General features: G+C 42.0%; 1 protein-coding gene across 1 annotated transcript in view; it reads right to left on the bottom strand.

Annotated features, from left to right (window-relative positions):
* CFAP221 (cilia and flagella associated protein 221) overlaps nt 1-16053 on the bottom strand; it is a 988124-nt gene that overhangs the window by 180247 nt on the left and 791824 nt on the right. Inside the window, exons 18-19 of the mRNA XM_069616611.1 lie at nt 12395-12502; nt 12143-12304 (exon numbers count right to left, since the gene is read on the bottom strand). Of these exons, the coding sequence (XP_069472712.1) occupies nt 12143-12304; nt 12395-12502 (270 nt within the window). The remainder of the gene's footprint in view (nt 1-12142; nt 12305-12394; nt 12503-16053) is intronic.

The raw sequence follows: 16053 nt of genomic DNA, 5'->3' as shown, positions 1-16053 counted from the left end.
GCTGTGCATGTGCCTGGCCTAGTGTTTGTTTTTAATTGGTGCTGCTCTGCAATATGTTCTGGTCCTGTTCGAAAGGGGACCACATTCCACAAGTAAGAGATCTAGGAGTACTGCTTGGATCATCATTATATATGCTTGTGTACATGGTGATGACTAGCAAATACTGCTAGGAAAAACGAGGCGACCACCATTATTGCAGATTGCCATAAACTTTCAAACATAAAACCAGACAGAGCTTGCAGGAACCCACGCCTCACCACCCACATCAACATTGTTATGTGGGCAGTGTGGATTGGCAGATTACTGCACAGCATATTTGGTCGCAGGAGAATTGGTTGCAGATGTTTTGACAATTTTGCTGCATAGATATGTGGGGGTGGTATAACACTATCCCAGAATAGATTTAAAGTCCTATTTGGCTTCACGGATAGATATGATCACATCACTCTCACAGTCATCAAAATTCAACAAGGTTTCTCAATGTACGCCTCACAACAAAGGAACAACATCAGTCCCTTTCCCCATCATGAAATCCAGAAAACAAATCAAGACCCTCCACTTCAAAGAGCATCTTTTGAACACCATGCACGACACATCATGTACGTACAAAATGACCCAGCCTAGTACCGTTCTTGATGACCACCCTTTACAACACACCGGTTTCACCCCCACACCTCTATCAGCACCGTTACATGTTCTCCACTATTTCCTGCTAGCATAAATGGTATGCTAGTAATACATTCTATGTTGCCTCTGTAACCATCTCATTTATACCTGTAACCCGCACCAATGTCTAGCACTCTCTTGCTTGCTTTCCAAACATAAGTTTGCGCTAAGAAAAATGGCCTCCAGAAAATTATAAAAGCAATTCATTTTGGACAGCTTGGATTGAAGACAAATTATCTATTTACCACATTCCATAAATGGTAGCCCAAATGGTTTATAGTCAAAATCTCGAAAACAAAATCTCAAAAAAAAAAAAACACAAATTTTTTTTTCAATGTGTTTTTTTTTTTAAATGGGGGGTTTCCCCCCAACCCTCCTTTTTTCATTTTTTTTTATTTTACCCCCTTTTTTACTTACCTGACCCCAAAAACATATATAAATAAATAAATAAAAAATTCGATATTTTTTTTTTCGAGATTTTTGTTTCGTGCTTTTTGTCATTCGAGATTTTGTTTTCGAGATTTTGACTGACCACCAGCCCAAATATTGGATGAGGTCCTAATTGGAGCACATTCGGCAGGGTTGGCTTTGAGGCTCACCTCTTTGAAGGTATTACAAAACAAATCATAGACATTATCCCAATTGGGACTGTAGACATTATCCCAATTGGGACTGTGGGTGATTATATTGTCCAGGTATGCACCTGGGAATTTCTTATGAGGTTGCAAAAAGCGATTGATCTGTTTTTGAAAACATGGCAGCAAACCAGGAGATTACTGCAAGGTGATATAGTGCTTGTGATGTGGAGGAATCCATAATTGTTCTTCTCTTTTTGGATAGCTGGCTAAAACTTCTGGTCAGTCTATGGTGCTAATTACGTTCTATTGTCAATAGGTTTATCAATGCCTTGCACTGAAGAAGCATCAAATTCTGAGATAGCATTGAATGTTCACAAAATCTCCAGCTGCCAAATGGTTTGGGTGTTCGGTCAAATGAAGAGGACATCTATCTGTACATATAAAAGTCAAAATGTGTTTATTTTAAGCAGGGTTTGTGGTGAAGTGTTGTTCCTTATACAATTCTATACAGTTACACCAATCTGCACCAATGTTTGCATAGTTGCTTGTTAGGATCCTCCAGATATTACTGGCTTCATGACATTTGGACACCCCATGCCTTTCCCCGGATTTCAGCAAAAGTCAAAATGTGTTTGTGGGTTTGTGGCTTGGTGAAGTTTTGGTCCTTATACAATTCCACACTGTTTCACCAATCCACCTGTAAGAACCCTCCGAACATTACCGACTACATGACATTTGCTCACCCCACCCAGTTTCCCAGATTTCAGCACAAGTCAAAATGTGTTTGTGGGAGTGTGGCTTGGCGAAGCGTTGTTCCTTATACAATTCCACAACGTTTCACCTACCTGCACTAAATGTTGCATAGTTATCTGCTCGGCCTTCCGGACATTACTAGCTACATGCCATTTGGACACCCCACCCCTTTCCCCAGATTTCAGCACCTTCACACATGAGAGTTTCCTGAAATCGGCGAAACATCAATGTGGTAGAAGAAGGACCAGTTCAGACATGAGGAACAAAACTCGAGGTCCAGGCCCTAGGAAGCGCGTTTTTCAAGATATTTGCACCACAACTAACTGCATAACGCCAGTGTGAGGTGATAGGTGGGGAGAGAGCACAGAACGTCCCAGTATGTAGAGGCACACCAACTCTCGCCACCCCTCCAACGTCTGCTACGGGGTATGTCAGCCAGCCAGCCACACACACACATTCTCAGTGCAGTTTACTTCAGGGTGCAAAGCACATCAAGCGATAAGCGAATCGGAACACAGCGGCCTTCATGATCTCAGTGTTATCATGTCTGTCTACAGAACCCGTTCAGAGAATGGGTACTTCTGCTAGTTTACTATAAGATCTATTTCACATGAGCTTTAAGGAAGTTTTCTTTGACTAACTGTGGGACAGTTTAATGATTTCTTAGGTATTCTGTAGCAATATGGGTACACTCAACATATCATGGACATCTCTAGGATTTCTTAGATAAACAAGTTAAAATGGAGAAAAGCATTGAGGTAGGCCAGTAGAGCAACTGCCTGCCACAGTGCTCCGAGAACTGAGACTCAGACAACAAATATAGTTTAAGTGATTTTATAAATGTTTGTGTGCAAACTAAAATAAAATGTGTCAGGTTGGTGGCAAAACTCAATAAACAAGACATCATGACGATGGGGGTCTTCAAATGTCAGGATGCAATGTGAGAGAAGGGCCAGTCTCGCTCAGAAATGGGTCAACAGAACAAGGTTTTCCACCTCTGGCTCCAAAGAGGGGTTCATTAAAGAAATGTTCGGTCTGTCCAAGTTCCAGAATTCAAACCAAACAATCAAAGACTGGCGATGGGTGCAAAGTTCCTCCAGGTCCCAACAAAAGATAAAGGCGCACATCAAAAATGGCTTCCTCCTCAATGAGGATGCCCTGGCTCCTCGGTGTGTAAAATCGATGGGCGGTTGTCAATCCCCCAACCCTTGTCTCAAGGCATAGATTTTTCCCAATTGCTCAACTATGGCTGTCTGTCATGACCCTTGCCCCTGGCCCTCACTAGCAAGTCAGCCTTCCAGTTAGGGCCAGGTCAAAGGCCTTAAAGCTTCATCCAAGACTCTCTTGGAGTGAGTCCTGGCGCCTTTGGCTATTTAAGTTGGGGGTGGTTCAGCCAACATGGAGGCACACACATAGCTCAGTTACAAGGAACAGAGCTATGTGGTCTAGTCGTTAGGGTGTGGCAGGCCTGGGACTACTTTACCTGGACTACTTTGGGTGTGGCAGGCCTGGGACTATTTTACCTGGACTACTTTACCTGAGACTATTTAAACCGCACCCAAACAGCAGAACATGCTTTGCGTTATTCTGCTGTGGGCAGCATAACGCTCACTGTATCCAGTTCTTTGATGCCAGTTTACCTGAAACCAAGGACCTGCACAGATAGAAAGAACACTACGAAACTTACCTGGAACAGTATCCTGTCTTCAATCCATCGATGACTTCAGTTCCAATCACCTGAAGATACGAACTCCATCATCGGCACTGCATCCATCCCGGAATACCATAACCTGAAAAGAGGAGAAAGAAAGACAGCATTAGTAAGCGTTTACTCACGTTTCCTCCTGAATGAAGAAAGCCACACAATTCTTACCTGGGTAGTCATCTCCTGGTCAGTATCAGTGCTTGAACATTATGGCGCTCAGCGAGGAACATCGCAACCTGCAAGGAGAGAAAAGACACAGGTTAGCAATATAAAAGGCGAAACATCACCGCGCATCGCGCATTACTCACCGGACAGCATCGCGCACACCGCACTTTCGCCTACCGGACCATGCTCATCTTCAAACTGCATGACAACACTAAAATACCTTTCCATACCTAAGAAAGAAGCAAGACATTATTATTTGAACTAAGAGGAACATAAGAACTGCATATAAAGTCTGTAAAGCAGCAAACCTACGGAGTCGCAGCAGGCCTGGATTTCCAGAGTGGGGCTTGCACCAGTGAAGTAACTTGTTTGCTGCTCGCCCCCCACATCTACGCACCCCTGCCACGAGGAGCAGGACGGAGAATCCACCTTTTACAATATTAAGACCCATATTTAACCAGAGGCCTTACCAAGGGACACGGAGAGAGTGTGAGCGTGCAAATCATCCAACCAGGGCTGGGAGGCGTCCCCGTGGATACCAGGTGAACATAATACTGTCGGGTAGCCACATGTTTTTGAAGCCTTCTTCCTTGTTGCCTCCTTTTTTTGGGCACTCTACAAGTCGGCTGGAAAAGACTTCCTGCCAGGTTGTGCTTCGCGTTGGTGTCTCTCTGTTTTCTGGAAATCAAGACTCTTTCGGGAACAAGAACGTGATGCCAACTTGGACGATGCAGGTACAGGACAGGCTATTTACAAAATTGTAACCGCCAACCTCTTGCATACACCTGCATTTCCCTCTCGCCAATCAGGCGCAAGCTAAGAATTAAAGCATGTTGATGGCAGCATTTAGTGAAAATGTTGCCTATATAAGGGATTTTTAATAATAAATTGGAACCATCTATTAACATTATTGACTTTTCGAAAGGAAAGCCTATACATTAATGTCCTGTTCATGTAAACCCATTTGGCTAGGCTGCCTTTGACTGGGTGGATGGGGACGCTCAAGGTGCAGAACACCATGTACAACTGCAAGGGGTCTTCCACACTGCGACCATTGTCCACATGGCCTCCCCATGCCAGGTATCTCCAGACTCCCCTTTGAAAACCCTGTCCCTGCAATCAATATATGCATCAAACCCTTGAACATTGTTTCATGCATATTGCGCTTGCCTCATGCCCATCCATCCCCCTCCAGTATCAATGGCAGTTCGCACCTATGACCATGTGCTGCTGAGGGGGCTGGGTGGATGGGGACGCTCAAGGTGCCGAACACCATGTGCACCTCAAAGGGATCTTCCGCACTGCGACCATTGTCCACGTGGCCTCCCCAGACCTGGTGTCTCCAGACTCCCTTTGAAGACCCCGTCCCTGCAATCAACATATGTATTTATCCCTTGAACATTGTTTCGGGCCATTTGCGCTCGCCTCATGCCCAAATATCCCCCCCCAGTATTTATGGTCACTCTCACTTATGACTGGGAGCTCCCGAGGGGACTGGGTGGATGGGGATGCTCAAGGTGGAGAACGCCATTTACACCTCAAAGGGATCTTCCGCACTGCAACCATTGTCCACATGGGTACCAGTGTCTCCAGACTCCCATTTGAAGACCATGTCCGTGCAATCAACATGTGCATGTATCCCTTGAACATTGTTCCAGGCCTATTGTGCTCGCGCCAGGCCCATTCATCCCCCTCCAGTATCAATGGCAGTTCGCACCTATGACTGTGCGCTCCTGAGGAGGCTGGGTGGATGGGTATGAGGATGTCAAACATTGGCACGACGGCTGGGTGGGTATTAACAAACACGTGACGCATTCACATACACACCCACCTTTCTAAGCCTTTATAAACACCTTGATGGTTTGGTTTGGTTTTTTATTTGTAAAGTGCAACAAAGCCCAGGGGCATCTCTGTGCTTTAGCTTAGGCTAAAGTTACAGTAAGTGCACTAGGCAGGCAAAGTTACAGTCATTACAGATCAGGTATACATTGGGACGAGGTAGTGCAGGAAAAATACATTCATGGTGAAGCATTACTTCTTATAGCGAAGAATTACATCAAGTACATATGGGACATACTACGTGCATAGGAGTATATACTGGGGAAAGCTCACCTCTTGTTGCGGGATCTAAATCATGTACATATGAGACATAATAGGTGCATAAATATATACTGGGGGAAGCTCACCTCTTGTTGGAGGGAGCTACATCAGGTACATATGAGACATAATAGGTGTATAAATATATACTGGGGAAGCTCACCTCTGCTCTGTAATGTAACGGAATAGTTAACTAGAGAACATCCCAGCAATCCACAAGGTATATCGCCATCACTCTACTTGTTACCAGGCTTGCTGAATCCGCTCATCTGTTCATCCAAGTAAGGGTTGGTCAACTATTTCGATCTGTAGTTTCAGTGATCGCTACTTGAAAAGTTTCTGTTGCTTTATACCCAATGTACACCGTATTCCCATTTTAATTTATCTCAAATAGTTCACCATTATCGAATGTTTTATGTATTTTTATCTCTGGAATTAGCACATTCCATTACAGCGCATTGTATCAGAATGTAATGTTTAGTAGTCCATGTTTTCAACGTATGTTTTCTCTTGGTGCCTCAAAGTTTATTGAATGGACTAGTAATACGTTACAATTTGCGGTATAACATTGGGTTCTGACTAATTTCTTCGCTGTGATAACTAGACATTACAGCGGTTTATTTTTAAAATTTAAAACAAAGTTTGCAAACAAAGCTATGTGATAGTGGCTTTGGTTATAGTGATACTTTATTACTTGTATTAATTTTTTATATTTTTAACAGATCTTACAGACATTTCAAGAATGCCTTCATGTATCGTTTTTCATTGCAGTTTTTCATTCCATGTCAAAACTCCTGGCACAGTCCTGCATGTGTTCCCAAAGGATTTAGATTTAATAAGAAGATGGCTTTCAAATTGTGGATTTCCATTGTCTGAGATTGAAAGCAGAGTCAAGGCTGATTTGGAAGACGTGAGGGGCAATCAATTGCGCGTCTGCAGCATGCACTTCACAGACTATGTAGAAATAATCCCACTACACTAAAAAGCGTTGCCACATACACCGTCGCAAATTACTTTCCAATGCAGTTCCAACAAAATTTCAGCACATGGTGAGTAGTGGGTGATTAATATGTTTTGTATGTTGGTATAGAAAAAGAGTGTTATCTACACAAATGTCTTCTAAATGATCACTCATTATAATGAATTAGTGTGAGGAAAAGGTAACATGAAGAGCGTTTGACTTTTTGGGGAATATTTCCATCAATGTTATATTATAAATGTTGCGTTCGTGACACAATGCACATGATTTTAAAAATATTTAACTTTGTCTATCCCCACTTTTGCTTAATCGCTTAATTTTTTGTATTTGTTGGTTAACACACAGACACATCTATTATCCCAATGCTTAGGCCAAGCTACATGCATGTAGTAATGTTTTAGAGCGTTCAATGTGGTCAAATTTATAATACTAATGTAGCTTTTTAATTGTACTCTTTTCTGCTGAATATATACATAAAATGAAGGAGCAAGATTCATCATCACTCACTATTCAGGAGTCAACAGCAACCTCAATCAGCTATCAAGTAATTATTTTATACTAATCCTTTATATTCGACTGAACAATACATGCATGTGGACTACTTCGAATTGAAACATAATGAAGATTATTATGTATAATATTAGTTATTGACACAAAGTGGCATGTAGGATTGTCTCTCAATATGGGCCATCGTCTGCATCTGATGTTTTCTTTTTAATTTTGCTTTTACATCTGTATTAAAACAATTACTATGTTATAGGGTGATGCTGGAACTTCAATGACAATCCCTTCCTCATTTGCAACCGGTCCGGAGTATGAGGTATGCGTAGTTAGAATTTGCTCACATTGTGGATCTACTTTATTTGGTTTGAAATGATCATAGGTGTTTTATTTTTCAAAAATGTACAATACTGTTAGCAAAGTGCAAGAAAATCAATCAACTACCTTGTTGTATTTATCTCCCATAGATATGCACCAATTAAAGTGAACCGCCCCCAAAAACATACTATGTAGCCTTTCACTGTAGGACACTTTTCTGTTTTTGTTAATAACATTTAACTTCCAACCCAAAGCAGAATGCATTAAAAAGGAAACACTACAGCGCAAACTAATTTGGGAGGCAACATTTTCATCACTATGTTTTGCAGGGTATCACATCAACTCCATGTGAAATCTCTGAAGATTATCAGGTGAAATGTAAAATATATTTTGAAAACGTCACAGGTACCAAGTGTTCAACTTTATCTTGCTAAGAATTTTCAAAATCGAATACGACTACTAATTTTATCGTAAAGGTCGACAATCATTTAAAAAAACTTTGTTGAAAAGTACTTTGTGAGATCAAAGATTGTACAATTAAATATGCTTGACAATTAACTTTTTTTAAAATGAATGTTATGCCCAAGGAATGTACCACTGAAGCGGTCGAAATTGAAGAGACACATGTACCAGGGGTATAATTAACAATCTGAAATATCATTTATCAACCCATTGGATTGGCATGTAATATTTAATATGTTGTAATGTTTTATGTACATAAAGTAGGTTCTATTTGTGGATATGTACATATGTTTCTTTGAGTGTAATAGAAATGTGCTTGGTTTATACATTGTAAAAATGCTTTTTTCCAGGTCGGTCTTATAGTCGGCAAATCGAAGTCCATTGTTTCAAAGCAAATTTACAAAACAAGAGTAAAGAGCACATCATTTTGTTTTGGAGAAGTTTTTATGTAGATATTTTGCTCATGTCACGTTTTTATTTGGTAAATCTTATCTTCTGTATGTGTGCTATAAATTTAGCATGTTTTTCCCCCGGTGGACGAGGAGCATAAAGACTCCGACAACAACAGAAACTAATGATGTTGCTTCCCAAACAGATGTCACTATGGAACAACTACTTTTGAGGCCCAGCATGGTCCAGTTAAGATTCAGAGTCGTGATGCAGATGTCCAGTGGCCATAATATGAATGGAATGTCACCAGCGAGCCATGGAAAGTATCCACGGATCATTGCTACATTGCAAAACGTCGACCAGATGAACCTGAATACAGGAGATATATCAGACCCGTTGACACAATCTACACCCTCTAAAAAATGTCCACTGACAAAACATTCAATTATCCCTGTTTCTGCAATTCATGCGGAAATATCACAGCCTGAAATAAATGAAGCGTCTTTGCAATTGATTGAAGAATGCTCCTTCATTTCTATGGTGGACTCTTTTCACCGAACTTCATTTCCTTCTCCTCCGAAATAAAATCTGTTTCTGCTCTCACTTAGATTTTCTCCAAGTTTCCTTCTCTTGCCCCTATACCTGCTTTTCATTTTCTTTCAAATTACCATGATTTGTGTCCTATTCCCAAAGTCTGATATACTCTCTCCTCTTTCTTCCTTTTCCGTCTCATTCTTGCTTTGTAAGCCACGTTGTTTTGACAATTCCTCATTTGCATGTTTATCATTTGCTTACCCCGTTTGCTGATCATGTGGTCATTCAATCTAATCATTATTATTTGCATTCTACATTGCCATATTCTTGTTGCTTACTATTGTCTTTTTTAGTCTTTGCTGCACTTAAATGACAATCTATCTTAGCTGTCTGCTTCTCTTGAGGTTTCTGCTCTAACTCTTAATTTGTTACTTTGTGCTCACTTCTTATTTCACATTTAAAATTGAGAATGTACGCTCCACCTTTATCATTTTTCCTCTTCCCCTCATTCTTCTTCCTTCTCTTCCTTCTACTCAGTTTACAATGTTTCACACCCACTCTTACTTCAATGAGCTAATCCTTCTGCTGCTCCTCCTGACCCCATGCCTTTTACCTTTACCCCTTAGTTTATGGTCAGATTCAATCTTATTTGTCTGGACTATTTCACTCTTCTCTCACTTCCGGAGCTTTTCCGCTCTTTCAAACAAGCAACTATTTTGCCCATTCTTAGAAAACCAAACCTCAATTCTTCCCTCACCTCTAACATCCTATTCCTATTCTTCCATTTCCAAACTTCTGAAATGTGTGGTTAATTCTCAACTCTCAATCTTGATTCACTCCTCTTCCCCCTACTTCAATCCAGTTTCTGGCCCTCTCAGATCACTGCACTTTCGTATCTATATTTGTATGTTGTTATTATTATACCTAGGTCTGGAGCAAAGAAGCGCTATAAGAGTCAGAGCAAAATATTGGAAGCAAGAATTAAAAAATTCATCAAGTCAAGCTCGCATTGCTTTCTTTCTTCATGACACACTCAGCTAACCTTTTATTTTGTTCTGTTGGAACCAACTGCAGCGGTCACTATGGTGAATCATTTTTTTCTGTTCCTTGCTTTAGTTTCTTGAAATTTCTGCTACTGCACTTTGTTTTTCCGATCATTACTATTCTGTGCCTTGGGCTCTTTTATGATATGGTGCCCCCCCAAGACTCAGTCCTTGGGTCGCTTATTTACCCTCTATACCTTCCCTCTCCATTCTAGCATTCAGCTTTTTGGCCTTGAAAGTCACTTTTGTGCCGATGAGTGCTAGATCTTTCTTTCATTTTCTTTTCTGACCTGCTGTACTCTTCTATTTCTAATTGTCTGTACTGGATGCTTGCTCATTCTCTCCATACTAATGCATCCAAGATTGAGCACCTTTTCTTTCCTGATCTTTCTACTTATGGCTCTCCCTTGCCACCTTCTATATATGTTTATCCTAACTCTTCGTCATCCTCAGCTCACAACTCATGTGTCGTTTTTGATCCTTTGTGCAGTTCTGCTGTTATCAACTTTATCGCAGCATACTTCCTTTTCTCGCTTTTTCAGATGCAAAGACTCTTTGTCATGTTACTCCGACAACATAAGCATATGGGATGAACCAGACATCTTTTTTTGGGACTCAATGACTGGGAAATGTTTACCTACTATGTTTTCTACAATGCTATGCGATGATGTTACAGCTAATGGAATATGATCAGCAGAGCTACACCCACAAAAGCATAGTCTTAATTAGAGTGCAAAGTAACAGCAACTGACCATGTCTATCGGCTCCAATGCGTCCCATTTGATTAGAGAATACGTTTCCACAGCTACGCTACTGAGTTGATACGAGACACACAGGTTGGCGCTCTTTAGCTTTTTGCATTCTCTGATCCTGGTCAACATGGAAGTGCTGCCAAGCATCCACTTCTTTTATCCGACATCACCTCGCCCACACACAGGTTTGACTTCAGGATTTCCTTGGACTCGGCTTCACAACTCTTGAGGCATTGCATTCCTTTTGCAATCCATCAGCCATGTGTAGAAATCAGATCCCGTGATCCAGCCCCTGCCTCTTTGCCTCTGCGGAGGACTTCCTATGTTCACCTTTGATTGAAGGCATAAAAGGTCCACAACACTCTTATTCTGACTCTATTTTTTTCATGTTTGGCTATTGCTCCTCACTTCTTGGCCGGCTTAGATTTCTCCCCCTGAATTTGATTTTCGATTCGGCTATTCGTCTTTCCCACCAGCTTTTGTCCCATTCCTCTATGCAACTTTCCTTAGGCTCTCTCCGCTGGCTCTCCTTTTCTTCTAGTCTTCAGTTCTGCTCTCTTTGTATTGCTTTTAAATGTACTCCTATCCAGTCTATGCCATATCTCTCGTCCCATGTTGCGGTTTACTCTCTTTCTCGCGTTCTCTGCTCTTACATTTTACTTTTATTAGCTGTTCCTACCTCTCCCTCAGCCAAGCCAAGGTTGCATTCTGTTTCCCTCTTGGCTCCTAAACTTTGGAATGCTCTTCCCTTCCCTCTTTGTTCTTCTGTTACCTTTGATTCTTTTTTGATCAGCTCTCAAAAATCATCTTCTCTCCTAAGCTTTAAAATGGTCACTTTATGTGGATTGCTTTGTGAATATTTGTTCTATTTGTGTTACTTTTGTGCAGTGCTAAGGCATAAGCGCTTTATGAATCTAAATAAATATATAATTAAATCGAGGAAACATGAGTTGCACTGAATGATGCACTGGACTGTTGGGACTCTGTTTTAACAATATTTAATGGCATAGGTATAACTAGGTATGGATTTACAGGTTATTAATATAATTGTAGAAAGAACATTTCATGCGTGTTTCAAGTATGCCCGAGGACATTTTCACCAAACATATACATAACAAGAACACTGTGTAGCAAACACTATCATACAAATCAATTTAAAATAGTTGATTCATATTGAAAACTGTTTTTTTCCCACTTACGAATATGTGGAGAGGATTGTATTCTCGTGGCCGGAGGAAAGCTTCAGGTGGAGCCAGTTTCACGTGGATTGTGCCAGATTCTTGCCCATCTGACTCGCACTTCAGACCCTCTTGCAGATCTACACTTGAGAGTGGGATGGGTACGGTTGAGATCAATTCATCCTACAGAACAAGTCCAAGAGACACAAATCAGGAAACACCATAAAACATAGCATTTAAACTTTGAAGTAGCTTTAGTAGAGGAGATGTTACCTCAGCACCAACCCTAAGGACTTTGCACACATCTTGAGGTTTGTATGAAGTCAATACATCTTGTACACTGATTTGCTTGTACCCCATCAGTTTGCAGTGCTGAGGGACCTAACAAATAGAGAAAATTGTTACAAAACATGTGATTTGTGGCACAATGCATTTATATAAGAGGTAGATAGCTTCTTATCAACAATCACAGTAATCACACATTACATTAATACTGTTTATACAAAATAGATCTTTTATTCAATATTATTATAAATTGAAAAAGCGAAAAACATCTATCGCTGGCTATTATTGCACATAGTGTAGAATACTAAAACCCTGTCTAAAAAAGACAATTTGCTCGTGACACATATACCTAAATCAGGTCAGGTAGTGTATGTACTTTTAACATCATTTGTTTTATTGACTATGGTAAAGGCATTTGCCATCTTCATATAGTCAAGGCCCTTTTATTGGAATAAGTACTTTTCCCTAGTTACTTTTAGTGTTGCAATTAAAAAACAAGTAGGACTGTATATAATTTGCATTTAATATGAATTTAGCTTAAACTAGGCCTGGAATATTGATTACCTGGTCACTTTTCCTAGCTGAAAACCGAAGTCTCCAGCGACCATTGACTTAAACTAGATCCTCATTCTGAACTAACTTGGGGAATACATTAACGAATTTCGTTTGACCACCGAATTACCATCCAATAGGAAGTACGTTAATTTAGCATTATAAGAATCTCCTTCCTGATGTGAAAGTACGTCACAGCTAATTTTTTAGATAGCAGGGACTAAAAATATGTAAATTTAAATTTCAGGTCTAGCTAGATTAAATCAAATATACAGCTACCTTTCTTTAAAACTTTATTTTTGGGTTTTACAACTTCAAACACATACATCTGCACCAACTGGGTGCAGTCATAACAAGTACAACGTGTCATTCGTTTTGCTCATAAAACCTCCCCCCCACCCCAGCTGCACATCGTATCTGTACATAGTTCATTGCTGGTTCCCCTTATCTTGGTCAGTTGTTTGCACCCTCCTTGGTTGGGTTTCCCCTTCCTCGACTGAGCATGGAGCTTGAGTTTGGGAGACTGATGACACGACGGTGTTTAACAAGTATGACGTGTAGGGGCCCCAAATGTCAGGTGGACGCGCATGCAGCAGTAGTGTCTGTATGAATTCGGTGTCCATATCTTGACAATATAGGATGTCTTTTTTCCATGCTGAAACAGCGGGGGCCGGGCCACGGCCCCATGCCATTGCGACCCTCCTGCGTGCCAGTACCAATAAAAGGGCTGCTAGTTTCCTCACTGCAGGTTGTAGGTTTTTGGTCAGACCAAGAAGTGCCATCAGTGGGGCAGGGGGTAACTCCTCACCCACCACCTCTGCTGTGATTTGTAGAACAGAAGACCAGAGCGATGTACCCCGGGACAATCCCACGCTAAATGCATGAAATCTGCGACCGCGGCTCCGCACCTCAAGCATTGTGGTGACAGTTCTGGGCGGTGTCTATGGCTTTTTTCTGGGGTGTGGTAGGTCTGGTGTATGAAGTTAAAGTGAATCTGTTTATAGCGTGTATTTAATGCGACCGAATGGGTCTGACGGAGAATGTATATCCAATCCTCATCAGGAATTGTTGCCTGAATAGCGGTTTCCCACCTTGCTTTTGTTCGGGGGTCAGTGCTGACTGTGTCTGTTAATAGAGTTTTGTACAATAATGACACTAACCTCCCTTCGCCTTTTGCCTGAATTACGTTATGGAGTAGATCCCACGTTGCAGGTTGTTTGGGGAATGATGGGAACATACCTTGCAGAGTGCATCGTAATCTGAAGTATAGAAACGTGTCCAGTAGGGTGGTACCTCCCCTTTCTTTGGCCTTTTGCGGGGTCAGGAACATACCCTCGGGGAAGAGGTCGCCGAGAGATTGGATGTTTAGTTTGATGAGCCAATTGAGAAATACTTTTTCCGCTGTTAGGGGAATCCCCGGGATAAATTTGGCTGGTAGCAGGGGGGAGAACCTTATATTCACAGCATACTTTTGCGCAATCTTTTTCCAGATTGCATAGGTAGATGATACCGTGTTCAACGTGTTATGTGGTACTGGGATGTGGCTGATGAGAATGGCTCGCAACAAGTTGCGGGATGCGAGGGCGTGTTCCACCTGGACATGTGGACGTATAAAGTGTATAGTATACCAATGACTTAGGAATTGTGCCTGGGCTGCCCAGTAGTATTTCTCCATATCTGGAAGTGCAAGGCCGCCGCTTGATGTGGGTAAGGTTAATGTTTTGTGGGCAACTCGTGCTGGTTTCCCTGCCCATAGAAGTGACAGTATAAGGCTTTTGAGTTTTTGGAAAAATGCCCTTGGGAGAAGTATCGGAATGTTCGTGAATAAAGGAGTTTGGGAAGTATAACCATTTTGATGAGTGAGGCCCTACCCCAGAGCGTCAGCGGGTGAGACTTCCACCTTTGGACCCGTTCTTGTAAGGAGTTAAGTGTTGCCATATGGTTGACCTTCAATATATCGTTATAACTAAGGGACATATAAATACCTAGGTAACGGACCCTTGAGCTCTCCCACTTGAAGCCATGATCGTCTGTGAATTTAACGATATTCAGCATTAGTGGGAACACCACTGATTTTGAATGGTTAGTTTTGAGGCCAGAGACTTGGCTAAATCTGATCACTTCGCGCATTATCGGGGTAAGATTATTTTGTGGGTCACTGACAAACAGCATGACATCATCAGCATATAGGGAGACCACTAGTTTGTGGGGACCTAGCGTAAGGCCTCGATGTATTTGGTATTCTCTCAATCTGGAAGCCAGGGGCTCCATCATCAGGGCGAAGATAAGGGCTGAGAGGGGGCATCCCTGTCTCGTACCACGCTCTAGCCTGATACTGGGGGATCTAGTATTGCCAAGACTGATGTAGGATATCGGATTGTTATAGAGCAGTGAGACCAGCTTAAGGAAGAAATTCCCTAGCCCCATTTGTTTGAGCGTTGCAAAAAGGAAGGGCCATTCGACAGAGTCGAAGGCCTTCACGGCGTCCAGAAGCACAGCTATTGCCTGCTGAGTCAGAACCAGTGCCTCAATTACGCCGAAAAGTCTTCTAATACCATATGTCGTATTGCGTCCCGGGATGAATCCGGCTTGGTCCCCCAGCACAAGTGCTGGCATTATAGGAAGCAGCCGGGTTGCTAGGATTTTGGCCAGAATCTTGTTGTCCAGGTTAATCAGGGAGATTGGTCGATAGGATGCACATTCTTCAGGGGGTTTCCCCTCTTTTTGTAATGGTATCACAGTGGCCTCTCACAGGGTAGGTGGTAGAATTCCCCGCTCTGTGGCTTCTTCGTAGACCTGAAGTAGAAGCGGAGCTATGATATTCGCGTGTGCTTTATAGAATTCTCCGGTGAGCCCGTCTGGGCCGGGCGCCTTCGTGTTCGGGAGCTGTTTGATTGCCTCATGGATTTCTTTCAGCGTTATTGGGGCGTTCAGGGGTTCACGTAGCTCCTCGGCCACCTAGTACAGCTCGGTGTCGTATGGAAAGTCTTGGAGCAACTCGGGGTCGGTGCTGCCTTTGGAGCTACATAGGTCTTGATAAAAGTTACGAAACACCTCGACAATGCTTTCTTCCGTGTAGACTCGGTTGCCATTGG

This window comes from Ambystoma mexicanum, chromosome 9 (genome assembly GCF_040938575.1).
Source record: "Ambystoma mexicanum isolate Mex_15411 chromosome 9, UKY_AmexF1_1, whole genome shotgun sequence".
Classification (NCBI taxonomy): domain Eukaryota; kingdom Metazoa; phylum Chordata; class Amphibia; order Caudata; family Ambystomatidae; genus Ambystoma; species Ambystoma mexicanum.
This window is presented reverse-complemented; position numbering and strand designations above follow the sequence as displayed.